Genomic DNA, 18,424 nt, shown 5'->3' with positions numbered 1-18,424 from the left:
AGGAGGAGGGAGAAAAATCGATTGGTTGCCTCCTGCACATATCCCGATGGAGTGGGGATCCAACCTGCAACCCAGGCAGGTGCCCTGCCTGGGACTCAGACTCAGTGACCTTTCCTCGAGCAGGAGGACGCTCAACCCACTGAGCCACGCTGGCAGGGCTAGTTTTTTTTTTTTTTTTTTTTTTTAAACAAGCAATTTATACTGGTCCATCTCTGCTTTATTTATTTATTCACTTCACCGATGAAACAGCCTTTTGCGTCTCTTGGGAGAGGTTTCCTCTGAGCTCAGCCCGGCTCTGCCCCTCCAATAGCCCTGTTTCCCTGGGTGGGAAGCTCTTCCCTCTTTCACGAGCGCCTCCCTCCGAGGTGGGCGGCTCTGGGGCAGGCTGTCACACTCCGCTGGCTTCAGGTGCTGGAAGGCGCTGTGCCCCATGCATTGGCCCGTTTTCTGCAAATGGGGGGCAGAAAGGGGACTTCCTGCGGGGCAGCACACACTACAGTCAAGACTGGATGTAGATGCTTCCTGCACCCAACTTTATTTTAATATCGTATAACAGTGTGGTGCATTTGTTACAGTTAATGAACTGATATTGACACACCATTATTTATTTTGTTTTTTACAAGTTTTATTTATTGATTTGAGAGAGAACAAGAGAAACATGGATTTGTTGTTCCGCTTATTTGTGCATTCATGGGTTGATGCTTGTATGTGCCCTGACCTGGGATCGAACCCACAACCTTCGCATATGGGGACAATGCTCCAACCAAGTGAGCTACCCAACCAGGGCTTGACACACTCTTTTAATTTTTAATATTTATTTATTTATTATTTATTTATTATTGATTTCAGAGAGGAAGGGAGAGGGAGAGAGAGAAAGAAACGTCTATGGTGAGAGGATCATTGGTCGGCTGCCTCCTTCCCATCCCCTACTGGGGACGGAGCCTGCAACCCAGGCCTGTGCCCTGACTGGGAATCCAACCGGGACCTCCTGGTTCACAGGTGGACACTCAACCACTGAGCCACACCAGCTGAGCTCAACACACTATTTTTAACCAAAGCGCATCCTGCCTTCAGATTCCCTGTTTGTCCCTAATGCCTCGTGTCCCGTGTCCCCGAAGGCAGGGCGGTCCGGCTCCGAGGAGTGTGTCAGGGACACCTCACCGGCCTCCGCGTTCTTGCCTGGAGGAGTGGGAGGGGGGAGGGAGCACGGCGTGGCGGGGCTTCCGCGAGCACCTCGGGTTTACTGACTCGTCAGTGCGCCGTGAGCAGCAGGAACGCGAGTGGGTGGGGGCTCAGGGAGACCTAGGATGGCGCCCCTGGCGGGCCGCGAGGGCACCGGCGCCCCCAGCACCACCTCGGGGCAGGGACTGCGGCGGGTCGCGCGCTCACAGTTCCAGTTCCCCACGGAGGCCACTGAGGCCCCGAGAGCCTCCGCGACCCGTGCTCCCGGCCGGGGTGCCACCGCCCAGGTCAGGCAGTCCCGGGCGCACCCCGCCGCCGGAGTCCCCGCCCCGCAGTCCCGCCCCGGAGTCCCCGCCCCCGCAGTCCCGCCCCCAGCCCCTAACTGGCCCCGCGCGGCGCGGAGCCGGCGACAGGTGGAGCGCAGCCGAGCCTTGCCCTGCTCCCTGCTCCCTGCTCCCTGCTCCCTGCTCCCTGCTCCGTGCGCGCTCCCGGCCCACCATGGGCAACAGCGCGGGTCGCAGCGACTTCGAGTGGGTCTACACCGACCAGCCGCACACGCAGCGCCGGAAGGAGATGCTGGGTGAGCGCCGCCCGAGGCCCCTGGGCGCTCCCCTACCCCTGCTCCGGGGGTGGGGTGGGGTGGGGGTGGGAGCGGCTCCCCTCCGCCCGCGTCCCTCGCGTCTCCCCGCCCTGTCTCTGCCTCCGTCTCGGGACCCGGGACACGGGGACCCGTGCGCCGGGGAGCACGTCTCAGCTGCTGCGTCCCGGCGGGGACCCGGGCGAAACCTGGGGCTCCCGGACGCGGGACGCGGCGGCGCAGGGGTTGGCCACAGGGACCAGCTGCTGGGGAGGCGCTGCCCCCGCCCAGGGAAGAAGCTCGGGGGCCACTGGTCCCCTGGGCACCGGGCGCCCGCGGCCCTGGAGGCCGCGGAGAGGGCGCCACGCCCACCCCAAACCGAGTGTAGGCAGGACGGGCACCTGGATGGAAGCTAATGTGAACCGGAGATTCAGCTGCTTTAAAAACCAGAGATCCTGCCCTGAACCTTGTGGCTGGACGCGCGGTGGCCGCCCCTCTCTCGTCGAGTGTCCCGCCAGGGCATTTTTACCCACATGCTCACCCTGCGGACTCGCGTGCCAGCGCCTTCCTCTGGCCCCGGGGTTAAGGGAGAAAGGGCCCACACCCCCAAACAGCTCTGATGAGATGCCGCCGAAATCGCCCCCACAGTGCCAGGCGGCGGCCGCGCGTGGACACGCTCCTGCCTCCCTCCCACACTTCTCGTCTCTGCCACGGGACTGAGAATGCAGTAGAATTCGCCGTGGGTTTCATGTATGTACATTTATTTAACAACCGGTTCTCGCATTTGACTGGCTAGGGTCGTTTCTTCCTTTCTCGGGTTGGTCTGTTGCTTGTTGATTGTTAGCTCTGGGTACTGGAAGCTTTTAACCCCGTGTCTCGCATGTCGCAATGCATTTTCTCCTTTACAATTTTTGTCTTTTGCGATCACGGGAACTGTTTTCTTAATGCGTTTGAAGGGACTCGTTTTTGTCTTTAGTGCTTGTCCCTTGGTGCCTCCTCCCCCCACCCCAAGACTATGGAAATATGCACCCTATTACTTTTTAGAATTGTTATTGATTTTTAGAGAGAGAAAGGAAAGGAGAGCGAGCGAGAGAGAAACATTGATTTGTTGTTCCGCGTATTCATGCATTCATTGGTTGATGCTTGTATGTGCCCTGACCAGGGATCGAACCAGCAACCTTGGCCTATGGGGACGACGCTCTAACCAACTGAGCTACCTGGCCAGGGTGAATGCTTCCCACTACTTTAAACCTTCCAGACACTGGGCCTGTTGAGTGGTTAGTGTGTGACCACCCTGCTCTAGCTGGAGGATCAGGGGCTGCAGACCCCTGGGTGGGTTTGTGCCTTTGTGTTTTTCTCCTGTGAGGTGAGCGATAGTCCAGCATTGTTTGTGGTCTCAGCTGTGGCAGCATGGTCCCCTGCACCTGTGAACTTCCCGGGCGGGGGGGGGGGGGTGCTGGGAGGGCCTTGGTGATCATCTGGGCCTCCCTCCCACCAGCGCCCACCCGAGAGCAGGGGCTGCTGCCCCTCGGGAGGTCCAAGGCAAGGCTGCGTTCCTGTCACGCCCCCTGGCTCCTCTGCTTCCCCCCCACCTTCCCTTACGAGACTCACTGGGCACCTGGCCCAGGTGGAGAAGGCTGGGGGACATATGGTGACGTCTGTAAAGTGGGCACATTCATCCTTGCCTGGCGGAGTGGGTATGGGGACGGGAAGGTGCTCAGTGTGGTCCCCAGCACTCCAGGTCACGGAGAAGGAACGCTCTAAAGAGAGGAGCCACGGGCCCTGGCACCAATCCTGGACGCCTACTGGCCAGGTGGCCAGGAAGGCTGGAGGACTTGGAGAGGGAGGCATCTTGGCCTGGCCAGGGACTGCACACGTTCTCAAGGGCTGATTCTCCAGGGCGCCTTGATCATTTCCACTCCCACTGGGTGCTGTGGGTCCTCCCTTTGCATCTAGTTTTAAGCCAGTGAACTCGGACTGTGCCATTCTCCCTCCCTCCCCTGCATTTGCTATTCCCCTGCCTGAATGTCCTCCCCTGCTCTGCCCAGCGGGCTCTTGCTCAGTTCCACCTCCTGCAGGAAGCCCCCCTGGCTTCCCTCGTGGACCCGGGCTGGGTGAGGGAGCTCCGTGGCTTCAGGCCATGGGTCCTTGTCTCTTTGGGGCAGGCTGCAGGGGTCTGGGGCGTGGCTGGGGAGTGATCTCCTGGCAAGGACCTCAACACACACTCATTAGCCATGTTACCTTCGGTCAAGTCAATAAACAGATGAGGAAACGGAGGCTTGTTGGCGTTAAAAGGGATTCGTGGTAATACTTTCCTAACAGAGTTGTTGTGCAGGTGAAATGGAGGGAATGCTGAGTGCTCAGCTGTTACCTCCTGCGGGCAGGCCCGTGTTTCCCCCCAGGACTGGGACCACCTGTGCCGTTTCCAGCTGGAGAGATGGCTTATGGGTAACTGCCAGCCAGCATCTCTTTACAGAAGAGGCAGCAGCATGAGGTTCAGAGAGGGGAAGCGACTTGCCTACGGCCACACAGCTTGGAGGTCACAGAGGCCAGGTTGGTGCTCAGGCAGTCTCCTGCTCAGGACGTGCTGCGGCCCTACCCGGGCATCTGCTGTGCCCCACCCAGGTGGCTGCTGTGCCCATGCCAAGCTGCCAGGGCAAATGGATGCTCAATAAAGATCCTAATCGCAGAGTCAGGACCCAGAAAGTCCTGGCACAGAGCTGCTGAGTGCTCCCCCGGCAAGGACCAAAGTCCACGTGCAGCTCCTGCCTGCCTGCCTGGGTGGGGACCTGCTCCCAGGGCACGGTGTCCTAGCAAAAGGGGGTCCCAGGGCAGCCCCGAGGAGCCCGGTGTCCCAGGCGGGCCCGAGGCTTCCTGGACTGTGAGGGCAGAGCAGAGCCAGCGGGAGTCTGTCTGGTTGAGATCAGAACCCACGCCAGGCGTGGCCGTGGAATAAAAGGAAGGCTTTGGACTTGTCTTTTCAAAAACAAATAGCTTTGTGATTTTGTTTTTGTTCTTGACTTACAAAAATAGGGCACACATATAGTAAAGAGAAGTTCAAATAATCAAAGGAAAACAAGGAAGTGAGACTGTTGGCACTGGCTGGATTATTTGCTCAGGAAAGAACTTGGCTGGGGATGTCTTGGCGGCAAAGCGGTGAGATCCAGACCAGAACTGGCTGAGCTCTCCGCTCCGCTCTCTGGGGGCTGTGTGGACGGTTCTCACCCAGCCACAGAGATGTGGCTGCAGGGAGGCGAGCAGGTTGGTCACAGGGCCGTTCTCTCGTGCCCCTGTCCCTGCTGCAGTCAGCACACAGACCCTGCCCTCCTCTTCCAGGCAGGCTGCAGGCGATGCCTACTCTGTGCCCTCCCAGCCCTGAGATTCCATAGAAGAGAGGGGGGGGTGTACCTCCTTCCCCTCCTGCTCTGAGTAGCACGACCTCCCTGGAGCCAGGGCCCTGTGATTGGCCGGTGGGCTGTGATGGGCTTGGGAAGGGCAGAGAGAAGCAGCTGGCCAAGGAGAGGAAGGGGCTAAGCTGGGAGGAGGCGGGAAGGGTGCTGTGGGTCTGGCCCGCAGCAGCACAGAGAATAGGTGGTCCTGACAGGGTTCCTCCTGGACCCTGACTGACCTGGGCCTGTCCTCTCTGCTCAGACCCTCCCTGGGCCGCCCCTGCTGGAAACTTCCACCTCTGCCCGGGCCCGTGCGGCACACCCCGGCCCCGGCCCTGCCCCTTCTTACTTTTTGCTCTCCAGCCACTTTGTGGAACGCACCCTGTCTTCTGCCCATTTCCTACTTTGTGGCTTTTGCAGATACTGTTCTCTCTGCCTGTATTCTTTCCCTCTACCGAACTCCTATGCATCCTTCAGGTTTCAGCCTAAATGTCCCTTTTCTCTAAAACACTCTCTAACAACACACACACACACACACACACACACACGCACACGCACACGCACACTGCGTGCTGGTCAGCGTTAAGTGACTGAGTCTCTGGAGGGAACAAGAGCCCCGATCTGTAAATATTTGTAAATGTTTCTATTATGATCAATTATAAGTGATCAACATGCATCATCCCTGATCACGGGGTTGGGAAGGGAGGAGCCAGCTGGCCCACCTACGACCTGCCTCCCCGCTGAGCTCTCCTCCCTGCTCCCCTGCGGGGCACCTTTACCCGCGGCCTTTGCCCTGTCTTCAATCCTGCCTTGATCTGTGGGGTGATTGCTTCAACTGTGACTTCCCCAGTCACCTCTGAGCTTCCCCGAGGGCAGGGCCAGGCCCACCTCCACCTGGCGTGGCCTGGTGCGGCTCTGGCTTCCCAGAGAGTCTGAGTGAGCCCTGAAACAGGCGTGTTCCTGGCTCCAGCCCGGCACTTTGAGGAGCTCACAGTGCAAGGCGTCATCCTTGCAGCTGGTGGTTGGGAGGCACCCCGTTTTTAAAAAATATATATTTTTATTGATTTCAGAGAGGAAGGGAGAGGGAGAGAGAGATAGAAACATCAACAATGGGAGAGAATCATTGTTGGCTGCCTCTGCACGCCCCCCACTGGGGTCGAGCCCTCCACCCAGGCATGTGCCCCTGACCGGAATCGAACTCAGGACCCTTCAGTCCGCAGGCCGACGCTCTATCCCCTGAGCCAAACCAGCCAGGGCGGCACCCCGTTTTAAGTGGCATTTCTCAGCTGCTCGGTGAGGCTGAGCTGCTCTTCCTGATTCCTCTGCCTTCTTTTGTGGATGTCCTGTCGCGCCCTTGGTTCCCTTTCCATCGAAGTTGTCCTTTTTCTGGATTTCTGAGTTGTTGGTTTTCACTTTGTCTCACGGAGGCCCTGTGCCGGCCCAGGTGACAAGTACCTGCCCTGGCTGGCCCTTGTCCTCTCACCTGAATATGTCTTCTGTCCTCTCTTTCCTGCCGCCTAGACACTTGGACGTTTTATGCACAGCAGGGCCCTGGGAACTTGTCGCTTGCCCATGGTTACCCAGCGAGTTAGAGGTGGGACGGAGCCCCTGTCTGCCCTCGGTCCCTCACACATGACTGCTGACAGGTGCCAGATCACGTGTCCCTCCCAGCCTCCATGGAGATGGGTGTGTGCGTCCCCCGCCTCCTTGATTTGCACCCGCTTTTGTGAGGTATGATTTACATACTGGAGCATTTACTCACTTTAAAGGCACAGTCCAATGGCTTTTAGTCATTCCACTGAGAGTATCTCTGTGGCCTGAAAAAGATGCCTATGACCACTCGCGGTCACTCCACAGCCCCACCCCATATTCTTAAATCCAAATCCCCTCTTCTAAGTCCTCACCCAAGGAGTGAGGATATTTCCCATTGATTTTTAGAGAGAGTGGGAGGGAGGGAGGGGAAGGAGGAGAGAGAGAAACATCAATTGGCTACCTCCTGCTCTCTCCGTGACCATTCTGGGGATTGAACCTGTGACTGAGGTATGTGCCCTTGACCTGAAATTGAGCCCACTACCACCTGGGCTCCAGGCTGGGCTGACACTCTAACCACTGAGCAAACCAGCCAGGGCTCCAAAACCTTTAAAAAAAATTTTTTAAAAATTATTGACTTAAAAAGAAAGAGAGAGAGAGAGCCAGTGCCCCGCGCACACGTGAGAAACACCGATTCATTGCTCCACCCACCCCTGCATTCATTGGTTGATTCCTGCACATCCCAACTGGGACCGAACCCACAACCCTGGCACATAGGGATGATGCTCTAACCACTGAGAAACACCAGCCAGGGCCACATTCTTTTTTAAAAATATGTTTTTATTGATTTTTAGAGAGAGAGGAAGGGAGAGGGAGAGGGAGAGAGAGGAACATCGATGAGAGAGAAACAACATCGATTGGCTGCCTCCTACACGCCCCCACCAGGATTGAGCCTGAAACCTGGGCATGTGCCCTGCCTAGGAATTGAAACTAAACCCTGGCATATTGGGTGGATGCTTAACCACTGAGCCATACCTGCGGGGTGAAATCCAAATTCTTTCTCCTTTGAGTTTAGCTGGCATGTCGCTGGGCTTTGTGTGTGTGTGCCTCCTTCTCTTGGCACACTCTATCCGGGGCACACTGCCCATGCCCTGGCACCGCACCCCGCTCCGCCTGGGCACCCCGTCCATCTCTGTGATCTGGGGCCTGGCTGCCCAGACCTTCAGCAAATATTTGTCAACGAGCAAAAAGCAGGTTTAACAGGAGGCAGGTGAGGAGGCGAACAGTGGCTGCTGAAGGCACTTTGGGCCACTTTCCACCTTTTCTCTGTGGAACCGGGTCCCAGAGGGCCTCCCACATGGACCAGACGGGCGAGGCTGGCCTTTGGCTCCAGAGTGGAAAAGGCGGGGGGCTGAGCTGGGAGGTGGCACACCAGGCGCCGCGGCCGTGCTTCGAGGAAGCGGGCTGGGAAGTGGGATTAGTTGGGCTTTGGAGCCTTTGTCGGGAGAGGCCGTCGGAGGTCAGGTTACTGGGCTGCGGGGGGGACAGTGAGGGAAGGCCGGGGCTGCTGGTGCCCTGTGCACAGCGGCTTGTGTGCGGAGGGTCAGGCGGGGGCTTGGAGGCGGGTGGCAGCAGGAGCTGACTCTGCGATGGAACATTCGAGACCTGGGCCGTCACAGGAGACTGGCAGCAGTGGTGTTTGGCGGCCCTGGGGATGGAGTGCGTCCTAGACGGTGCCGGGCCTGGTGTGTGACGGGTCCAGGTCCAGGTGAGAGAGGGGAGGAGCCCCTGTGCTCCCGGGAGCCCTGCTGGAGACCAGGGGGTGTGACTTCATCGCCAGCCGGACCCCAGGGAGGAGCGGAGGCCTGCGCTGCGGGCAGGAGCCCGGTGCCCGCCTCGGGACCCTGCTGTCTGCGGGGGTGCGGGCCCAGCGCCTCCCCTGCCCGGCTGCGGCGTCTGCCATCTTCCCTCCACTCGACTGGCCCAGCAGAAGCGGCAGGAGAAGTTCTGGGAGAACCCTAGGTCCCCAGCTGAGATTGGTGTGGGGTTCGGGTCAGGCCGCCCTCCCAGCAGGCGTGTCCGCCTGCTCTGCTCTCTGGGTCTTGATGACCCAGCCTGTCATGTATGTAAATATATGTAATGCATGTAAGTGCACACACCTGCTGGAGCCCTGCTTCCCAGCCCCTGAGCACCTGCCGCCTCCTCACCCCGAGGTGGCCATGTGCCCCCATCCCCAGGGCAGACCCCACCTCCATGTGCCCCCAGGGCTGTCAGAGTGGGCACCTTGGGGACGGGTGGTGAGGAAGCAGCCCAGAGAGGGACAGGGCCTTGCCCAAGGGCACACAGCCGTGGGCCTGAGCCTGGCCGCAGTGTGGCTCTCCTGAACCGGGACCGGATTCTCAGGGCGCTTTGCCCGAAGCAGCCCGGCCCCGGAAATAGCTCCTCTGGGGGCTGAGGCTCATTCCACCCTCCAGAGGGGCCCCTGGAAATTAGGTGTTTCACCTGGTGGTGGAACCTGTTTCCTCCGCTCTATGATGGCGTAGTCCCCTCCTGGGTGTGTGTGTGTGTGTGTGTGTGTGTGTCAGACGCCGGGCATGCGGCCCTGCTGGCCTCTGCGTCCAGGCCTGGTCCCGGCTTGCATCCTGCAGACCTGGACTCGGAGGTCCCGAGGTCACAGCTGGCTCTGCCAGCCTTTCCCTGCCTTGTCTGACGTTCTCCGGGCCTCTCTGGGTCTTAGACCCTCCTTTCTGAGCTGTGCCTGGACAGGGTGACTTCTAGCAATGCTGTCACTCATGGCCAGCGGCTCTGGCCGGGCCATTGCCGGGAGCCGTCTGCACGGGCGTGTTGTCTGTGGTTCCAGGTGACCATCCACGCTTGCCCTGGGCTCTGCAGGAGGCGGGCAGGGCCTAGCCCCGCTGCTCTGGTCCTCGGGGCAGGAGGCCTGGGCAGGTCCCCCCAGGTCAGCTGAGGTCCCACGGGGCAGAGCCTGGGCAGGGCTCCTCCTGGGGCAGCTGCGGGGTGCGGTTCTGGTTCTCTCCCCCTCCCCACTCACACCCCCTCTCCTCATCTGCCTTCCCTGAGCCCCTGGAAGAGGCCCTCCTGTCAGGCCAGCACTGCTTGCCTTGTCCATGACCCCACCCTGGTGTCCTGCCCCTTCATGCCCACACACACCCTCACCACCTCACCTCTCGGCCATGTCACCCCTGGCTGTGCCAAAATGGCTCCTGCTGGGACCCCTGTGACGTTGCCAAGTTCAGTGGGCCCCTGTCTTGTCTTCCTGTCTGTGACTCTCCTTGACCTCCCCCAGCTGACACCCCTGAGTCCATGGCTCCAGTTGCCCCAAGCCCTGCCCTGCCCAGTGACCTCAGCCGGGGTCTGTGTGGCTGGTGGTCCTCGGAGGGGCTCCCCGGGCGGTCCCCGGGCTCCCCGGGCGGTCCCCAGGCTCCCACCTCGTCAGGGAACCGGAAGCTCTGGAATTGAAGAGGTTAGATATTTGTTTCCCTTGAGTGAGGATTGAGTTTCCGCCTGGCAGGCGTGGGTGAAGGGATGGGAGGTGGGGTGGGGAGTCAGCGGGCTCCTGGTCACAGGGCTGTTAGGATGGTCCAGAGGAGCCCTCGTCCTGGAGGGGCCTTCTGGGGTCTCCACTGGAGGGCTCCCAGCCTCACTTCCCAGCACGATGGGTGCCCGGCCCCCCCATGCTTTTAGCCACGGCACCCGGGACCACGCCGTAGGCCTCAGTGCCTGTTCTGCAAGGCTTCCCTGAGGGCTGTGCTGGGCCTGCGGACTTGTGGGGGCTCCTCCCTGCTCTGTGGGGGAAGGTGCTCTCAGGCCCAGTGAGGTGACCGGGAGCTTACACTCTTGGGGGTCGCCCCTGAGCTGCCAGCATCCAGCTGCCTCACCCCTTGGCCTGCATTTTTTAAAAAAAATATATTTTATTGATTTTTAGAGAAGAAGGGAGAGGGAGAGAGAGATAGAAACATCAATGATGAGAGAGAATCATTGATTGGCTGCCTCCTGCACAACCCCTACTGGGGATCGAGCCTGCAACCCAGGCATGTGCCCTTGGCCGGAATCGAACCCGGGACCCTTCAGTCCGTAGGCTGATGCTCTATCCATTGAGCCAAACCAGCTAGGGCCCTCAGCCTGCATTTTATTGCTTCCAGCAGGATGGCCAGGTCCAGGGACCCTCTGGGCCCGGGAGCAGAGGTAAAAGCAACGTAGGCCAGATGGTGAGCAGCACGCTGGTCCCAAAGGTCAGAAAGGGGCTGTGTGTGCTCTCAGGCCCGAGAACTGTGTGTCATAACCGCAGTCACAACAGCTCTGGGGGCTCGGAGGCTCAGGCCGGCCTCGGAGGCGCTGAGCCCCAGCGGGGAGGTGGGGCGGCTGGGGGAGGGGCTGGGAACCTGGCACCCCGTGCCTGAGCTTCGTGGGAAACTATTGGGAGAGGGGGAAGGGGCAGCAGTCCCCCGAGGGTGGGCTGGGCAGGGAAGGCCCCGGGGGGTCTTCTCCTTCGCTCCCACAGGCAGGACGTATTATCTGCTCGATGGAGGCCCGGAAGCCCACTGTCCAAGGTCACCGCTGGCAGCTCTGTGCCTGCCCTGGCCCCTGGGGGGCACAGGAGTGGCCCGTGTGCTGGCCTGGATCCCAGAGCCAGGGTCCTCTCAGCTGCCCCAGAGCTTGCGAGTCAGTGCTCACCTGGCGCAGGTGTGGCCTGCCCCGCCCTCCTGCCTGGGCTTGGCCTCCTTCCAAGGGGAAGCAGGGGAGGCCCACCCTGTGGAGGCTGGTGGCTCGGTTGGTTCCCAGGTGCGCCTTGGCAGGTGAGCGCCTGGCCCCCAGGTGCCCGAGGGGGGAGGCTGCTGCCCAGAGGTCACGGCTGGTGAGCGGGAGGCTGGAGCCTCTGGGTCTGTAGTCCCCGCCCCACAGCCAGGTATGCAAAGGTACAGGGCACTTTGCCTGCGATTGCCTGGCTCCAGCTGTGGGCAAGGGCTGTGGGCGAGGGCATTCCTGATGAGGAGGTGGCTGGTACTTCCTCCTGGCCCCGGCCATCACGGGGAAACCTGTTTCCCTGCTGGATTCCCACCCGCAAGCCCCCATCCTCCGCTGGAGGCACCCATCTTCCTGGGCACACCCTCAGAAGTTCACTGTGACCCCTTTTGGGGCAGGAATAAGCTGGGATGAGGCCTGCCCCCTGCCCCGCTCCCAAGCGGGGTCCACAAGTTGTCCACCTGCCTGTGTCCCCCATCCCTCACCTGGGTCTTTTGGTCTCTCTCGCCTCACCTGGTGGGATGATGCTGGGGCGCCGAGCACCCAAGGGGACCTCTGGCCTTTCCTGGGCAGCCAGCTGACCTCCCACTGTGCAGCCACGGCCCAAGCAGCCACCGTGGGGCAGGCCTGGGAGAGCAGGTAACCAGCCTGGTATTGCCTCAGCACGGTCCCCGCCGTCTCCCAGTCCTAAAGCTTTCAGGAGCCGTGACCATCTGCAGTGCTGGTCGGGCATCTGTGTGCGCCTGAGCCCTGCCTCAGAGGGCGCATGTGCTGCCCAGCCATCGCCACGCGCAGCATAACCTGAGCCCTGCTCCCCCCTGGGCTTCCTGTGCGTATCCATTCCTCCTGCCAGTGACCGCGTCTGTGGTTCAGAGACGGCTCCTTGGAGCTGAGGTTACTTGCTTGGAGCTGAGAAGTTTTTTAAAAAGACAAGAACAAAACCAAAACATAGTTAAAATGGCAAATTTTATGCTCTATATATTTTGCCACAATTAATTCTAGAGCGAGAAGGAGAGACAGAGAGTGAGAGTGAGAAAAAAACATTGGTTTGTTGTTCCACTTACTGATGCATTCTTTACTTGCTTCTTGTATGTGCCCTGACCTGGGATCAAACCCACAGCCTTGGAGTATGGGGACAACGCTCTACCAACTGGGCTCCCCGGCCGGGGCTTACATTCTTTTAGGGATATATTTAGGAGTGGAATTGCTGGGTTGTATGGTAATTCTATGTTTAACTTTTTTTTGAGGAACCATCAAGTTATTTTCCACAGCGGCTGTACCGTTTTTTGTGATCTTACCAGTAACGTACAAACAAGGGTTCTGATTTCTCCACATTGTCGTCGCTTGTTACCTTCTGCTTTTTACATGTAGCCATCCTCGTGCGGGTGAAGCAGTGTCTCATTGTGGTTTGGATTTGCGTTTCCCTAGTGACTGTGACACTGAGCATCTTCCCATGTGCTCATTGGTTAGTTGCACGTCTTTGGAGAAATGCCTATTCAAGTCCTTTGCCGGTTTTTACATTGGGTGGTTTGCCTTTTGTTGTTCAGTTGTAGGAGATCTTTACATGTTGTGGATTCAAGATTCTTGTCCAATCCTAGCCGGTTTGGCTCAGTGGACAGAGTGTTGGCTGTGGACCAAAGGGTCCCGGGTTCAATTCCGCTCAAGGACAGGTACCTTGGTTTCAGGCTCCTCCCTGGCCCCGGCCCTGGTCGGGGCGCGTGCAGGAGGCAACCAATCGATGTGTTTCTCTCATATCAATGTTTCTCTCTGTCTTTCCTTCTCTCTTCCACTCTCCCTAAAAATCAATGGGAAAATATCCTCAGGTGAGGATTAACCAAAATAAACTAAATTAAAATAAGATCCTTGTCCAGAGCTGGGATTTGAACCCACTCTGGACGCTGCTCCCTGGGCAGAGGTGGCCTGTGATTCTAGGATTCGGGGACCCCGATACCCCCCAGCATCTTCCAGCAGATGAGGGCTGTCCTGCTGTCCGGGAGCCAGGACCTGCCCGAGGGGACAGACACTGAGAGGCGCGCTGTGTCCTCGCCGTCTCACACTGGGACACCACGGCCCACAGAGGTGGGAACGAACCCATGGCCACAGAACTCCGATTGTGAGCCCGAGTCTTACCTCTGGAACAGACTCCCTTTGCCATGTTGCTGTGTTTCTCTTTGCATACTCCCAGGGACAGGCAGCTCACCACCTCTGAAACAGCCTGGCCTATTGCTGGGTGGCTCTGACAGAAAGGATGCTGTAGCCGGACACCCTGGCTTGTCTTAGTCACTGGAGAGACGTAACTACACCTTGAAGGCTGGCGTCCCCATGCCAGAGGCACCTTCTCAAGAGGGAGGCTGGGGACATGCCCTCGGTGCTGGCTGAGCCCAGGCATCACCCTGAGACGCAGTCTCCTCATCTGTCAATGGCACACAGGATGGCAGGAGGGAGGAGGGCCTTGGGTCGGTTGAGCTGGGCTGTCATATCCTTCCGGACCAAGCACAGAGGGGGAGCCACTGCCTGGGTCACTCGAAGGAAAGAGCTGGGCAGAGCTGGGCAGGACTCAGCCTTGGCCTGGCCATTTCCAGTCGGGGCCCAGCCTCTGCTGCCGTCCTGGGACCCTCTTCATGGGACAGCCTGGGAGGGTGAGCCTGAGGCTGCCCACTCACTACTCAGGAGGGTGGACACCGCCTGTCCTGAGGGGACCCTGGGACGAGCCCCACCCTCATAGCCTCAGTTTCCCTCTCTGTGCATCGTGGGCGCTGAGTGCCCACCTGCTGTGCCCGGGGAGGCGGGACGGAGCAGACCTGGTGGGCGTCTGTCACCCTGTCCGTCCCTGTCCCTGGACGTAGCACCCTCCCCGGCCTGGCCCTGCCGGCCCTCCTGCCCGCAGCTGCAGAGGTTCTAGAAGGCACGGCTGTCTTGATAGAGGGTACGCCCCCCACACCCCTTTCCCCCGTTCCTGCAGGGCTTGCTGCTTCTGGGCCGGGAAGGCCCCCATGGGTTTGGCCAACCCCAACTCTCATTGTTTTTTCCTTTTCTGTGAAACAAAACATAGAAAATACAAAAGATACTATACCCCTCCCCCCCCAAATAAACACATTCCACATTTTATGGCACTTCCTTCAGATCTTGTTTTAAGAACTGAAACACTTGAGAGCAAGCCTGAGCCCTCCATGTGCCCCTCCCCCAGCCGCCTGCCCCTCCCGGGTTCCCGATATGCCTGGTCCACCCGGTCACAGTCCGCTGCACCGTGTGTGAGGTTCACTGGTGCAGCCGGCAGCTCCTGGCTCTGCAGCTGCTTTGATTTCTGATTACATTTCAGTGACCTGTGGGGACACCTGCTCTTTATATAGGCTGATGGCAAAGCCCCCCACCCCCGGGAAGTCTCCCCAGCGCCCCCAGGCGGTGGGGAGGAGGCAGGTCTGCCTGTCTGGGTGCCCATAGGCCCGGCTGGTCCTAGGTCCAGAATCACACGCAGGGCAAGGTCTTAGCATGATCCTTGAGGGCGAATTATCCCGTGTCACTGCCCAGGGGCTTAGTGGATGGCGGAGGAGGACCGGAGGGAAGCCAGTGGGACAAACGGAATGAAGGGAGGAAGGGAGGGAGGAGGGGAGAGTGGGCATATGGCTGGGGGCCTATGCGGCCGCACCCCCCTCACCACCTTCTCTCCTGGTCCTACCTGCAGCCAAGTACCCGGCCATCAAGGCCCTGATGCGGCCGGACCCTCATCTCAAGTGGACGGTGCTGGGGCTGGTGCTGGTGCAGCTGCTGGCCTGCTGGCTGGTTCGGGGGCTGGCGTGGCGCTGGCTGCTCTTCTGGGCCTACGCCTTCGGCGGCTGCGTGAACCACTCGCTGACGCTGGCCATCCACGACATCTCGCACAACACGGCCTTCGGCACGGGCCGCGCCGCCCACAACCGCTGGTTCGCCATCTTCGCCAACCTGCCCGTGGGCGTGCCCTACGCCGCCTCCTTCAAGAAGTACCACGTGGACCACCACCGCTACCTGGGCGGCGACGGGCTGGACGTGGATGTGCCCACGCGCCTGGAGGGCTGGCTCTTCTGCACGCCGGCCCGGAAGCTGCTCTGGCTGGTGCTGCAGCCCCTGTTCTACTCCCTGCGGCCGCTCTGCGTGAACCCCAAGGCCCTGACGCGCATGGAGGTGTTCAACGCCCTGGTCCAGCTGGCGGCCGACGCGACCATCTTCGCCCTCTGGGGGCTCAAGCCCGTGGTCTACCTGCTGGCCAGCACCCTGCTGGGCCTGGGCCTGCACCCCATCTCCGGCCACTTCGTGGCTGAGCACTACATGTTCGTCAAGGGCCACGAGACCTACTCCTATTATGGGCCCCTCAACTGGATCACCTTCAACGTGGGCTACCACATGGAGCACCACGACTTCCCCAGCATCCCCGGCTGCAACCTGCCCCTGGTAGGTGGCCGCGTGGGCCGGGGCGCAGCGGTGAGGGGTGCACGGTGTCTGAGGAGGCGGGAGGTGTGGCGGGGTGGACCTGGGGCCAGGCTCTGACCTCCTTTTCCTTTCCTGCTGATCATGGGGTGGCCACGTTCTCAGTTGTGGTTCCAGGGCGAAGGGAGAGGCCGCACAGGAGTGGGGCCGGGCGTGCGCCCGGAGAGTGACAAGGTGAATCCCAGCAGGGCAGGGGCTCAAGGCGCATTAACCATTTAGACGCTTAGTGTAAAGCAAACCTGATTGAGCCCAGCTATGGCATGTACTGGCTGTGCATCCTTGGGCAAACTGCTTGCCCTCTCTGTGCCTCTGCTTCCTCTTGTAAAACGGGGCAGCGGTAGTGATAGTGCGTGAAAAGTACCTCCCCTTCTTGGGTCCTGACTCCCTGTCCCTCCCCATTTCTTGTCACTGCCCGTGACTTTCCAGGGGCCCCACATGGCGGAGAGGACAGGGAGGGTTCTGTGACCCAAGGGGCTCGGCCTGAGTTGGTGCAGAGTGGAAGCCTCCGGGCTGGTGGCTCTGCCTTGGGAGGCCTGCGGATGGAGAATTTCTGAAGGAGGAGGGAGGGCAGGGCGGGGAGGAGGAGGAGTTCAGTCTGGTGTGGGTGGGATAGAAAGAGCTGAGGTGCCCCTCGGGGCAGGAGAGGGGGCAGTGGGGTCTTCTGTGTGTGCATGGTGTGCACATGCCTTTAGGGGTTTGCATGTGTGCCTATGAGTGTGCCTGGTGCGTACATGTATGTGTGCATGTGGTTATGTGTGAGCGTTTGTCTGGGTGTGCAGGTGTTTGCGCCCTGGCCTGTGTGACCGAGAGTCTGACAGCCCCGACTCTCCTTCCCTCCCCTCCCCCTCCCACCCTGCTGAAGGCACTGAGGTCCGGCTCACTTAAGCCTCACCACAAGCCGATTTGGCAGGTGCCCGCCTACCCATTATCCCCATTTCACAGATGAGAAGGTAAAGGTCCAGAGGGGAGGAGCCTGTCGCAGGAAGCAGCAGAGCCAGAACCTAGACTCGGGTGGTTGTGAGAGTGTCTTTACTTCCGGGCAAAGTGAATGGCCCCGTGCTTGCGCCCGTGCAGGTCACCTGGTCTCCCCGAGCCCGTCTGCAGCTATAACGCAGGCCTGGAGCACTGGTGTGCCCAGCGTGCCCTCCATGGGGGTGGTGGTGCTGCGGCTGCTGCAGGTGCTGAGGCAGGGAGCACTTCCTGGAGGAGGTAGCTGAGGGTGTTGTGAGCAGGCAGGGGTGAGGAGCTGAAGGGGCACAGGGGTGAAAGATAGGCATTTGGGAAACAAGTACTGAGGCTGAGAGGTGGGCAATGGGGGGTGTGGTGGGAGCCAAGGCAGAGGGTTGGCCGGCTGGGGAGGGCACTGGAAGCGGGTGCGGAGCATGAATGACCAGGCCAGGCTGTGCCTCAGAACCGGGCAGGTGCTGGAGGGAAGACAGCCGGCCTCCCCCGGCTCCTGGGTCAGAAGCTCCAGCACAGCCCAGAGACAGGTGCATATGAGCCTGGGCAGGGGGCAGAGACTGTGCCAGGGCTAGTGGCCAGCACCAGCCAGCCTCCTGCCAGGCTGAGCTGGACACAGGCACCCTGGGGATGACAGGGTGTGTGTCTCTGTGTACACACGTGTCTGTGTGTACACGCTCATGTGTCACCGTGTACATGATCACGTGTTTGTGTACCCGCGTGTCTGTGTGTACACGCTCATGTGTTTGTGTACCCACGTGTCTGTGTGTGTACATGCTCATGTGCACATGTGTGGCAGAGGCCTGTCTGTGCCAAGGCCTGGCCTCTGACCCCCGCCTCCCCGCAGGTGCGGAAGATCGCGCCCGAGTACTACGACCACCTGCCGCAGCACCACTCGTGGGTGAAGGTGCTCTGGGACTTTGTGTTCGAGGACTCCCTGGGGCCCTACGCCAGGGTGAAGCGGGTGTGCAAGCTGGCAGGGGACGGCCTGTGAGCTGGGCCGCTGGCGCCGGCCCGTCGCTGCGGAGCTGGTGGTCACGGCCCTCAGCCTGGTGCTCAGAACTCCGTGGCTGCCTTTGGTCCTGGACCCCTGAGCTGCTGCTTGTCCCCAGGTTCCGGTACTGCGCCGGGACAGCGGACACAGGCTCTGCACGTGGACTCGCTGCTGCCTCCGGCCAGGCCGCCCTTTCTGGGCCTCCCGGGGCGCCCTGCCCCTGCGCTCTGTGCACAGCCTCCATGGGGCTGACTTGTCTGGTGGGCCCCTGCCCTCAATTAAATATCAGCGTTTCTTTCCACATCCACGACGTGCTTTTGAGGGGTCTCGGCCCCAGCTTGGGCCTGGCTGCCTGGAGGCGGTCCCCACCTGCTCCTGCTCCTGCTCCCATGCGTGGGTGCTTAGCAGCATTTCCTGAGGGCCCTGCCTTTGTGGGGGGCAGCCTTTGGGGGTGTAGGCAGCAGAAGGCTCCGCATTTTTGCCAAGCCCATGTGTCCCGAAGCCCTCCCTCCTGTTCACCCTGCTGGGTGCTGCCAACATGGCCTCCCCTCGGTCCATGTCTGCTCC

At 60.2% G+C, this 18,424-nt stretch overlaps 1 protein-coding gene across 1 annotated transcript; it reads left to right on the top strand.

Annotated features, from left to right (window-relative positions):
- Positions 1-1,612: 1,612 nt before the first annotated feature.
- Positions 1,613-18,160, top strand: LOC139009931 (sphingolipid delta(4)-desaturase/C4-monooxygenase DES2). The gene is made up of 3 exons (XM_070414051.1): positions 1,613-1,762; positions 15,125-15,867; positions 17,711-18,160. Exons 1-3 carry the CDS (start codon positions 1,681-1,683, stop codon positions 17,855-17,857), a joined length of 972 nt encoding a protein of 323 aa, XP_070270152.1. The 5' UTR covers positions 1,613-1,680; the 3' UTR covers positions 17,858-18,160.
- The last annotated feature ends 264 nt before the right edge of the window (positions 18,161-18,424 follow it).

This window comes from Myotis yumanensis, unplaced genomic scaffold (genome assembly GCF_028538775.1).
Source record: "Myotis yumanensis isolate MYYU_CA2020_CCGP unplaced genomic scaffold, mMyoYum1.0.hap1 SCAF_1, whole genome shotgun sequence".
NCBI classification, from domain to species: domain Eukaryota; kingdom Metazoa; phylum Chordata; class Mammalia; order Chiroptera; family Vespertilionidae; genus Myotis; species Myotis yumanensis.
This window is presented reverse-complemented; position numbering and strand designations above follow the sequence as displayed.

What these genes read in the sequence shown, in the direction of transcription:
- LOC139009931 (XM_070414051.1), top strand. Translation starts at nt 1,681, where the DNA reads ATGGGCAACAGCGCGGGTCGCAGCGACTTCGAGTGGGTCTACACCGAC. An exon ending in GCGCCGGAAGGAGATGCTGG is followed by an intron (nt 1,763 to 15,124) that starts GTGAGCGCCGCC and finishes TCCTACCTGCAG; the next exon opens with CCAAGTACCCGGCCATCAAG. An exon ending in CCGGCTGCAACCTGCCCCTG is followed by an intron (nt 15,868 to 17,710) that starts GTAGGTGGCCGC and finishes GCCTCCCCGCAG; the next exon opens with GTGCGGAAGATCGCGCCCGA.